The following is a 12278-nucleotide window of genomic DNA, read 5'->3' as shown; positions in this document are numbered from 1 at the left end:
AAAGAATCCTACAGCTAATAATTTCATAAAGCAAAGGGTCCTTTTATTAAGTGAGCCATTGGTCACCTTTCATTTATCTCCCACATAGTTGCCTCTCTAGGAGTGGATTTTTAAAAGCAAAACTCAGCAAAGTATGACATTTCTATACTGGTCTACAGACAGGGATGGAGGAAAAAAGGCTTTGGAATCCACCAAACCTGGATTTGGCTTCTCTTCGTGCCTTGATTAGCCAAATTATCCTGAACACATTGTTAACTTCCCACACCTCCGTTTTGCCTTGCTTTGAAAATCATCAAGACCACCAAATATAAAGTGCTGAGCATCTTCCCAGCACAGAGCAATGGTCACTGGGTTGCAGCCAGCCCTTACGTTCCCTGCCACCCCCACCCCTCCTAGTCCCCGACACTGCCCACAGGAAACAGACTATTTCACTCATGGATGTAAAGAGAGTGTGCTCTTCTGTTTTGTGCAGGACGTGAGTTTTCTCCCTGGAGTGAAAACCGGCTGGTGATCATGGGGAAATAGGAAGGATTAATGAGGTGGGTGGGAGCAGAGTTGAAAGCCTCCACCCCACCCACCTTTCCTGCCCCGCCCCAATGAGGAGGTTACTCTTGAAATTTTCAAGCTGAAGCAGTGCCCTGGTTTCTACAACAGCAGGTGGCATTCTGGCATCAGCAGAGGCTGTGTTCCTTTGCCCAGGTACAGAGGACCTCCAACCAGACATCTGAAAGGACCTCAGAGAGCAGCCCATTCCATGAGCAGCATGGAGCTGAGGACTGTGGCAACCCCTGAAGCCAACAGCTACCGAAACACTGCCTTCCAGGTGAGCAGAACTTTCATCTGTTTTTAAGACCAAGTAAGTTTAAATAATCCTCTTTCCTTGCCTCTTTGGCAAGTTGCTTAACTAAAGCAGTAGAGTTATTGGGACCCAGTAAGATTTTCAACGGCACTTTTTAAACCTATTCTTTTTCCTTCTTGGGTGGACAAACCTGAAAAGTCTCTTTTAACCGGAACCTGTTTTGATCGATGACTTGCCTTATCACTTGGAAACAAGACTCTTCTCCTGCTTTTGTCCAACTAGCTCCAGGCAGGGACACAGTATGTACCTACAGGCTGGATGAGAGAGAAAGAACAGAGGAAATTCCGATCCTGAATGTAGTTCACACCTCAGGGTTTCTCTCTCTTAAACCAGGTCCCAGAGTCTCTGAGAGATGGTGACCTGGTGCCCACACCAGTGCAGCCGGGTTAAACAAACCAGTCTCATGTCATCAACCAAAACTCGCTGAGTGATTAATGCTGCTCGGCCCAGGGCTGGGTGCCACAGAGCTGCCGGAGTCCCGTCATTGGGAAACACCAGGCTGCTCCAACTGGGGCTGGCCTGGGGGTTTTTCAGGGCTGTTCCTAAATGTGCTTCCTTTCCTGAGCCAATATTCAACATGGAAGCCTGCAGTTCCTTGGACTTCAGAGCCACTAAACAGGCAAAACAAACTTTTAGGCATTAGCAAAAGAGGAACAAGGAAGGTAAAAGGGCTGTGACATAAATCCTGACTCTTTCACTCACAAGTTATTAAAATTTCCGGGAGCCTCACTCCAGTCGCCTGCACAGAGGTCACAGTGATGCTCATCCCATAAGTTATAAGTGTAGGGGGAGGAAAAAAGATATTTTCTCTACCCTCTTAGATTCAGTGCCTGGGGTCTGTGAATTAAACTGATAAATGATAGATTTACAGGAAAAAAGTTATACAAATTTTATTAATATTTTTAATTTTACCTGCACTGGGCTTTATAGAAAAGAAATAAAAAACTCAAGAAAGCAGTAAGACTCAGCAGCTTATATACCTTTTTAAATATATATATATATGTTTTTATTGGTTTTTTTAGAGCGAGAGGAAGAGAGAGCAACATCTATAGAGAAACAGGGCATCATATACCTTTTTAACAAAGAATGGGTAAATGTGAAGAAGTGTCTAAACAAAGGAAAGAGAGGTTGGACTTTTAGGGCCAATGTATTGTGGGAAACTGACTGGGAAGTAAGTAGGGGGAACTAATGGAAGATAAGGTTTGTTTATGCAATCTTACCTCAATGCCATCTCTGTTTCCAGTGATAAGGGTTGTTTACCTCTTTCTAGCTTGGGAGAGGGTGACACATGTACCAGGGAAATGTATGCCCTGTTTCAGGGCAGGTAGGGAAGAGAAAGTGCTCTTTCTATGTCTGCTTTTTGTCAATTGCCTTTAGCTCAAAAAACTTTTTTTTTTAAATTAAATCTTTAATGTTCAGATTATAATAGTTGTTCCTCTTTTTTCCCCCCATCGCTAACCTCCACCCGGTTCCCACCCCACCATCCACCCTCACTCCGCCCCCGCCCCTCCCCCCTCATCCATAGGTGCACGATTTTTGTCTAGTCTCTTCCCGCATCCCCCTCACCCCTTTCCCCCCTAAGAATAGTCAGTCCACTCCCTTTCTATGCCCCTGATTCTATTATAATCATCAGTTTATTCTGTTCATCAGATTATTTATTCACTTGATTTTTAGATTCTCTTGTTGATAGATGTGTATTTGGGATTTTTTTGTTTTTTTAATTAAATCTTTATTGTTCAGATTATTACACTTGTTCCTCTTTTTTCTGCCATAACTCCCCTCCACCCAGTTCCCACCCCACCCTCTGCCCTCACTCCCCACCCACTGTCCTCATCCATAGGTGTACGATTATTGTCCAGTCTCTTCCGACATCCCCCACACCCCTTTCTCGCCCAAGAATAGTCAGTCCATTTCTTTTCTATGTCCCTGACTCTATTATAATCACCAGTTCATTCTGTTCATCAGATTATTTATTCACTTGATTTTCAGATTCATTTGTTGATAGATGTGTATTTGGTGTTCATAATTTGTATCTTTACCTTTTTCTTCTTCTTCCACTTCTTACCTTTTTCTTCTTCCTATATGAAACCTTTCAGCATTTCATATAATACTGGTTTGGTGGTGATGAACTCCTTTAGATTTTTCTTATCTGTGAAGCTCTTTATCTGACCTTCAATTCTGAATGATAGCTTTGCTGGATAAAGTAATCTTGGTTGTAAGTTCTTGGCATTCATCACTTTAAATATTTCTTGCCACTCTCTTCTGGCCTGCAAAGTTTCTGTTGAGAAATCAGCTGACAGTCGTATGGGTACTCCCTTGTAGGTAACTGACTGTCTTTCTCTTGCTGCTTTTAGGATTCTCTCTTTGTCTTTTGCTCTTGGCATTTTAATTATGAAGTGTCTTGGTGTGGTCCTCTTTGGATTCCTTTTGTTTGGGGTTCTCTGCACTTCCTGGACTTGTAAGTCTATTTCTTTCACCAGGTGGGGGAAGTTTTCTGTCATTATTTCTTCAAATAGGTTTTCAATATCTTGCTCTCTCTCTTCTTCTGGCCCTCCTATAATTCAGATGTTGGTGCGCTTGAAGCTGTCCCAGAGGCTCCTTACACTATTTTCGTATGCTTTTTTCATTTTGCTTTTCCGGCTTGGTGTTTTTTGCTTCTTCGTATTTCAAATCTTTGACTTGATTCTTGCGATCCTCTAGTCTGCTGTTGGGAGTCTGTATAATATTCTTTATTTCAGTCAGTGTATGCTAAATTTCTAGTTGGTCCTTTATCACAACATCGAGGGTCTCACTAGATTTCTTGAGGGTCTCATTGAGTTTATCGACAGTTTCTAGAAAATTCTTGAAAAACCTTAAAAGTGTGGTTTTGAACTCTATATCCAGTAGTTTGCTTTCCTCCATTTCTGTCACTTGTGTCCTGTTTCTTTGTCTCGGCATTTTTTATGCTTCGCTGTGTCGATAGAGTGGCTTTCTGTACTAGGTGTCCTATAGGGCCCAGTGGCTCAGCCTCCCCAATTATCTGAGGTAGACACTCTTGGTGCAACCCCTTGTGGCCTTTGTGCACAGTCTTGTTGTAGTTAAGCCTTGATTGTTGTAGGTAACACTGGGAGGATTTGACCTCCAGGCCAATTGGCTGTGAGAATCAGCTGTATCTACGGTGGGAGAACTTCTGTGCTGAAGACACCCTTCTGGGGCAAGACTTGCTTCAGTGGGGCTTTGGTGCTCACTGAGTCTTCCCCCTGAGTGTGTCCCTTATAGATCTGAGTTATAATTGGATGGTCCCACTCTGACCACTGAGTACACTGGCTCTTGGATCTAAGGAGGTGCTAATTTAGCCTCTGCCTGAGGCTACCCAGCAGAAGCCAGCTGTAAAGCAATGCAAGTTGTCCTGGGGCCTTAGGGCAGCTGCAGTTTGTTAAGTAATTTTCAGATTACAAAGGGCCGGGCCTTTCATATGCAAAAGCCTCCATGCACGGCTTGGGCGGGGCGGGGTCCCAGGGGATCAACAGGGCGGGCAGAGCAAGCAGTATGGCTGCTCTCAGTCCTGCCCTCAGAGGCCCCGGCAATCAATCGCTGCGAGTGCCTCTGAGAGAAAGCTGCCCTCGAGTTCCAGCTGATGCCAGACAGTCCAGTTTCTCCTGTATGCGTCTGGGTCCCCAGAGACTCACCCAGAACTGGAGCTCAGAGCTTGAGACTCACTACTGATTGAAAAAGACAACCGTGTCCTCAGCCACCAGCCCTCTCTGCGTGCGCCTCCATACCTCTGTACTTTACTTCCACACCACACCTCCTCTGAGTCTCAGTATGCTTTTCTCTTTCCTTCTAGTTGTAGAATTTCCACTCAGCTAGCCTTCCTGTGGTTCTGGATGGTGTCCGTTCCATCTTTTAGTTGTATTCTTGAAGTGGTTGTGCTAAGCAGCAATCTCCAGTGTTTACCTATGCCACCATCTTGGTTTTCCCATCTTCTCAAAAAACTCTTATGCCCAAGTGTCATATTTGGGGTGGCGTATCTTTTTTTTAATATATTTTTTTATTAATTTCAGAGAGGAAGGAGAGAGAGAGAAAAAAAAACATCAACAATGAGAGAATCACTGATTGGCTGCTTCCTGCACGCCCCCCACAAGGGACCAAGCCTGCAACCCTGGGCATGTGCCCTTGACCAGAATTGAACCCGGGACCCTTCAGTCACAAGCTGATGCTCTATCCACTGAGCCAGGCCATCTAGAGCTGGGGTGGCATATCTTTATCACCTTCAGAAGGGCTAAATGAGAAGAAAAGCATAGAGCAAAAGGCCTATTATGGTCCAAGAGTATTAAAGGGATGGAATGGGATGAAGAGGCAAAGTGAACACGGCAGCAAGACAAAAGTGTCTGCTAAGGAGAAAGGTCCATGTCACAAGCAACTGGCTGTTCAGTCCGTGAGGAGGACACATCAGCAGCGGCCCTGCTGTTCTGTTCTTTGTGTTGTTTTGTTGGTGGTGGTGGTGCTAATGACTGACTGCCCTGTTTTCTATCCCTCACTTCTTCTATCAAAACAGAGCATCTCCAGGTTTCAGGGTGCAGAGCAGGGCATCTCAAACCTAGCAGATCACTGCACACCAACACCAATCAATGGTGACCAGCTATTTCTTCCCATGCTTGCTTTTCAACAAGAATTTCCAGGGACAGGTACTTACTCAGAGAAACCATTAACTACCCTCTAGACATGGCCATCACTAGAAAGAGATCCCAGTTCAAGAAGAATAATACACTATTCTGGCCCTCAAGGAACAGGGCAGGCAGAAACAAATAAGCAATTGTAATTATAATATAATGTGATGGAAAACAAAAACAAAAGAAATATAAGCCTGGAGGTTGGCACCAAATACCTTGTAAACAAATGTAGGTAGAGCTGGGTGACTGAGTCTGTGACAGCATCACAGAGGGAGAGAGAATATCAGATAGGGCTTAAAGGGTAGGCAGGGAGTCCCCAGTTGAACAGAGCATCGAAAGCAGAAAGAACTGTCTGTGCAAGGCCCAGAGGCCTGAAAGAGCATGTGTGCCAGGGACAAGAGGGCAGGCTGGCACTAGATCACATGGCCTCTGTGTGCGATAAGGCATTTGAGAAGGAACCAATCAGAATTAATACTGTCAAATTTTTAAAAATATATATTTTTATTGATTTCAGAGAGGAAAGGAGAGAGAAAAAGAAACATCAATGATTAGAGAGAATCATCCACCGGCTGCCTCCTGCAAGGCCCCTACTGGGGATCGAGCCCGAAACCTGGGCATGTGCCCTTGACGAGAATCAAACCCTGGACCCTTCAGTCCACAGTCCAATGCTCTATCCACTGAGCCAAACTAGCCAGGGCTATACTATCAAATTTTTTAGGAGTACTTTACTACCCCTGTTGAAGGTGAACAGAAACGGAAAGAGATGTGTGTATATGTGTGTGCAGTGGGACACCAGTTAGGAGATTAGTATAATAATCTAAACTAGGTTCAAGGCAGTGTAAACTGATGTCAGATAGGGAAATCCGATTGCTGATAAGAGGGCCTTCAGCACTAGAATTTTTTTAAATTAAATTTATTGGGGTGACATTGGTCAACATGTACATATAGGTTTCAGATCTATGTTACAAGATCTGTATATTGTACCATGTGCTCACTACCCAAAGTCAAATCTCCTCTCACTATGAATAATGCTGCAATGAACATAGGGCATTTGCATATATCTTTGCAAATACATGATTTTGAGGTTTTCAGGTATATGCCCAGGAGAGGAATCAGCACTGGAATTGATAAGAGTCTGGAATAAGAGCTGTTAGCTCTGAAGATTTCAGTTTTCTCCTCTGTAAGGAAGGATAATAATATCCTATGTTAGAGTTGTTGAGAGAATTAAGTGAGCTAATATAAGTTTTTAAAATGTATGTCATAAATATGTCATATATGTTAAAAAAAAAACACATAGTTCTGTCTTCTTCCATTCAAGCTGAATAATAAAATATCACACAGACTGGGTGACTGATAAACAGAAATTTATTTCTCACGGTTCTGAAGTCAAGATTAAGGCAATAGCAGGTTCTGTGTCTGGTGAGGACCCACTGACACTGAACTCAAGTTCGGCTTCGATAGCCAATACTCAAGAGACAGATGCTGGTGCAAGGAAAGACACGGTTTATCCAAGTGCCAGCAGCCTGAGAAGAGGGCAGACTCCTGTCCCACTGACCATCCGCACATCTCAGTGCACACGGGGTTTTTATTAGGAGGGAGAGAGAAAGCAGAACAAATAACTAAGTGGTTAGGGGATTGCCAGTTCTCTACTGTAGGTTAGCACAGTCCATTCTGATGATTATCTCAAAACTGGTCAAGGGAAGTTACAGTTTTTATGGTTGAGAGTCAGCACGTCTCCCGGAGCCAGACCATCCAGTTGCTGGAGTCAGCCTCCTCCCTGAAGCTAATTCCAGCAACTCTTACACACATATGCTGCTCATCCGTGGGATGAACACAATTCATCTTTAACAAAAACACTTAACAGAAACAATGTTAAAAGAATAGAGGGGTGAGTTACCCTACCTTCTCAGAGACAGCCGTCTTTTTGTTGTGTCCTCAGATGGAAGAAGGATGCAAGGAAGCTCTCTGGGGCCTCTTTTATAAGCGCACTACTCCTACACATGAGGGCTCTTCCCTCATAATGCAATCACCTCCCAAAGTGTCCTCCTCCTACACCACATTGGGAATTAGAGTCTCAACAGATGGATTTGTGGGGGACGGAAATGTAAGACCATAGTAAGAGCCTCACATACAGAATGAACATAAGCATGTAGCCTTTGGTGCTGGGGCAGGGTAAGGAGAGTGGTGAGTCAACATTTCTAGCTTCAGATGTCAACTTGGAAGTTTATTAGAAAGGAAATCCGGAAATAGGGTTGGAGTGAGGAAGAGAGTGAATTCGTTGTGAGGCCTGCTGGTTGAAATTCAGGTGATTTTTACGCCTGGATAAAGAAGGAGATGAAGCAGGAAATGGATGCAGAGCTGCACTGGAGCCTAGAAGGAGGCATCATCCATCTGGGGGCCTCCTGGAGGGAAAGCTGGGAGGCACGTGTGTTGAATGAGCAGAAAAACTGGAGAAGTCAGATGGAAGGGTCAGAAGGGTCGGGGGAGCCAAGGGAAAAGAGAGCTACCAGGTCAACAGCAAAAACTCCCCTAGGGAACAGAGCACCTAGAATGAGATCAGTTCATTTGATTTGCCAATTCCTCGTGATGTGGGGGAGAGGGTAGGGACAGTTTATGTCATGAGTGGGAGTTAAGAGACTGGAGACAATGAGGGCAGAAGGAACATTCCTTTGACTGAGAGAACAGAGGAGAGAGAGAGACGGGCTCAGGGGAGACAAGACTGGGGTTGTAAGTGGGGAGAGATGTTATTTAATAAAATTTTTTCATTGTGAAATTGACATGCAGAAATACACAGAACCAAATAGACAGCTTACTATAAAGTGCCACCCAGGTTAAGAAATAGGATGTTGCCATCCCTCCGCTCTGAGGCCCCAACTGCCAGCCTTCTGTCATAACCGCCGCCCTCCCCGAGGGTCACAGCTACCCCAGCTTTATAGTCATTGCTTCCCTGCTTTGCTTACACTTTAACTTCTAGTTATGAATCCCCAAGCACCACCATTTCCTGATTTTTAACTTTTTGCAAGTAGAAATATACAAGAAAAATGCTTTGCTCATTGCAAAATGTTTATATGGAAGTAAGCAAGCTGAATCATTTTATAACTGGCTTCTTTGGTCCAGCTTAAAATGTCTAAGATCCGGCTGCTTCGGTGTTGCATGTAAACTGGAGTTCATACACTTCCATTGATATACTGTATTCTCCGTAAATATTACACTGTTTATTTTTACCGTTCAGTGGACAGTTAAATTTGGAGTTTTCAGGAGCTTTTACAAACAACAAAGCTATGAATACTGTTGTACATGTCTCCCGATGCCTATGTAATAAGTTTGTTCTGGAGCTCTATCTAAGATGTGGAATTGCTAGGTTATTGGAAATGCATAGATACTAGTATGTTTTCAACTTTAGCAATAAGGCCAAACCGGTTTCCTAAGTGTTGTTACCAAGTTACACTCCCATCCACAGAGTGTGAGCTCCTATTACTCCACAGCCTCACCAGTATTGGTCTGGCTTTTAATTTCAGTGATTCTGGTAAGTGTATGTATAGTAGTATATCACTGTTAAACAAAATTATAATTAAACTTAATTTCTGTATGTTATTGGCCATTAGATGCCTCTTTTATGAAATACTTGTTCAAGTCTTTTGCCCATTTTCTTTACTGGATTTTGTCCCTTTTTTTTATTGATTTAAGAGAGTTCTTTACATGTTTCAAATACAAACCTTTTCTCAGTTATATGATTTGCAAATGTCTTCTATCACTGAAGCTGTCTTTCACTGGAATATTCTGATGAACAAAGTGAATTACATTGAGTCCCATTTATCAGATGTTTTTCTGTTTAAATATCCTGTTTCAGAAATCTTTTCCTTGGCCCTGGCTGCATAGCCCAGTTGATCTCCCAATATGCCAAGGCTGAAGGTTTAATCCCCAGTCAGGGCACATACAAAAATCAACCAATGAATGTCTAAGTAAGTGGAACATCAAGTTGATGTTTTCTTTCTCTAAAAATCAATAGATTTTTTAAAAATATTTTTTTCCTTAGAGAGAAAAAACTAATAGTTGCCAGATGGGAGGGATTGTTGGAGGGCTAGATGAAAAAGGTAAAAGGAAGAAGAAGTACACATTGGCAGTTACAAGCTAGTCACAGGAATGTCAAGGACAGCCTAGGGAATATAGTTAATCATATTGTAATAATCATCTATGGTGCCAGGTGGGTACTAGACTTACCTTGGGATTACTTCATAAATTATATAAATGTCTAACCACTATGCTGTATATCTGAAACTAATATAAAACAATATTCAATGTGAACTGTAATTGAAAAATTTAAAAAGAAATCAATTCCTAACCCGCAAGATCATGAAGATGCCCTCCCGTATTTTCTAAAAGCTTGTCCTTGCTTCTACATCAAGGCTTCTAGTCCCCTGAAATTGATTTTTATGTATAGTGTAAGTGGGAGTCAAGTTTTTTGTTTTTTCTACCTGGACACCCAATTATTTCAGCATCACTTTTTTAAAAAACCCATCGTTTCCCCATTTGAAAAATACCACATTTGCCAAGTCTTCATATTTGGGGTATGACTTTTTAGCATAGAGTGACTGAAAGATTTTTCCAAACTCAATGGAGGTGGAAGGATCCGGAGAAGAGAGAGAGGGACAGCAAGAGAAGTCAGATGAAGTTCAGAATTTCCAAGGGTGAAAATTCAGGCAAGTTTTTGAAAGAACACCGTTACGGAAGATGGCCCTCAGAATCCCAACTCAGGTTGCCTTATGCTCATGAGGAAATCAGTTGGGTGGAAACCTCTTAGGAAAGTCTGGAGGCAAGGACAGACGGGAAAAGTGCCTCCATCCTGCTCACACACAGAGGAAGGCTGGCCTGCTCCGTGAGTTGTCTGGTGTGCCAGTCAGGTATGGAGAGTTTGTTCAATGGAGGTTAAAACTTGAGAGGTCATATAAGCGCAAGAACGTTGGCATGGACTTCTAACCCAGAATCTTTGAATATAATAGTTCTGAGGTTGGAAGAAATTATGCAAAATGAAGAGGAAGGGTATTGTTTCTCCAACACACTAGTTAGAGAGGTCAACGTAATCACACTCAGGTTATTAAGTAGGTTTTCACATAGTTCAGGACAAGCTTGGCTGGAGCTATCAGATGCTTTTTCCCCCCTATCAGTGAATTAAAACACAGAAAACCCATGACAATACAGTACTTTGCTTTTGTGAAGGACATTTAAAAAATTGAAAAAATTGCATTCTCTGTTTTTTTCCTCAGATCTGTATGATCATCTCTAGACCTACTTAATTCTAAAGGAAAATAACCTACATGACGATAAACCATGTCATTTCCATGACATCTCAGAGGGGATGTGCTTAATGATTTTGTTTTTTCCTCATTCAAACATTCCTGAAATGATTCCCTTCAAAAAAAGGTGTGTGTGTGTGTGTGTGTGTGTGTGTGTGTGTGTGTGTGTTGGGGGAAGGAAGGGCGCTTACTCATTAGTAATTAAGGCATTGGAATGTGGCATAATAATGTGGATAAAAGTAGATAGTAACTGAAGACTAACTAGGGCAGATCTGTCCAATATGTATGTATAAGCCACATATGTAATTTCACATTTTTCTATAAATTCATTAAACATGTAAAATGAGCCCTAGCCAGTGTGCTCAGTGGCTAGAGCGTCAGCCTGTGGCCTGAAGGGTCCCAGTTTCAATTCTGGTAAAGGGCATGTACCTCAGTTGCAGGCTCCTGACCCTCATAGGGGACATGCGGGAGGCATCCAATTGATGTGTCTCTCCAACATTGGTGTTTCTCTCTGTTTCTACCTCTCCCTTCCACGCTCTCTAAAACTCAAAGGAAAAAATGTCCTTGGGTGAGGATAAAAAAAAATTTTTTTTAATTAAAAAAAAGTAAAATGAAACAGGTTTAATTAATTTTAGCAATATAGATTATTTAACCTGAAATAATAAAAACATTATCATTTCAACCTGCGATTAATGTAAAGTTATTGAGATGCTTTCATTACATCCTTTGTTTCATACTAAGTCTTTAAAATCCAGTGTGTTTTTATACTTAACAGTACACGCCAATTTTAATGCTAAATTTTTGTCAGAAATACTTAATCTGTATTTAGGTTTCATAAAATGTATAGTTGAAAAAGTAGATACATACCCAAGTTTCAAACATACTTAAATGTTTTCCAATGAATGAATCTCTCATGTTCATTTTAAAATTTAAATTAGTTAAAATTTAAGTAAAATTGACTTTCAGGTTCTCAGTGGCACTAGTTACTTTTCAAATATTTAGTAGCCACATGTACTGATGACTCAGGTAATATACATATTTTTTGGTTTGGGAGGATACAGAAAAAAATCTGATACTACTTATCACTTGATCATACAGATTCTCCCTTGTGACATATCTGACTTTTCTATTTAAATCTGAGGTTGTTGGTGACATTAACAGGATGGTGGAGTAAGGACCTCCAAAGCTCTCTTTCATAAAAGCAACAAGAATGCTAGGGAAAATTGTCAAAATCATTTTTTTAAAAATGGAAAATAATCAATAATCTGGAAAATAATCAAAGCCTCATAGCAATCCGGAGAGTGTCTTGTGTGTGTAACAAAACTAAATTCCAATTAGACCAGCAAGCATTCTGGTGTCTTAATTTCCTAGTCCTATTCCACTCTCTGCAGACTCAAGATAGTCTTGAAAAACAACTCTGAAATCACAATGAAAACTAGCAACCTAACAGCCTATGGAGGGGGCAAAATTCCC

General features: G+C 41.8%; 1 protein-coding gene across 1 annotated transcript in view; it reads left to right on the top strand.

Annotated features, from left to right (window-relative positions):
* Positions 1–754: 754 nt before the first annotated feature.
* The window catches only part of SLC28A3 (solute carrier family 28 member 3), a gene marked incomplete at its 5' end in the record, with an annotated part of 57862 nt that continues 46338 nt past the window's right edge, over positions 755–12278 (top strand). The window contains one exon of the mRNA XM_081102912.1: positions 755–823. Coding sequence (XP_080959038.1) covers positions 755–823 — 69 coding nt within the window. The remainder of the gene's footprint in view (positions 824–12278) is intronic.

The sequence above is a fragment of the Myotis nattereri genome (assembly GCF_964212035.1).
Source record: "Myotis nattereri genome assembly, chromosome: 12".
NCBI classification, from domain to species: domain Eukaryota; kingdom Metazoa; phylum Chordata; class Mammalia; order Chiroptera; family Vespertilionidae; genus Myotis; species Myotis nattereri.
The sequence above is the reverse complement of the archived record's forward strand: the minus strand, read 5'-3'. Positions and strand labels throughout refer to the sequence as shown.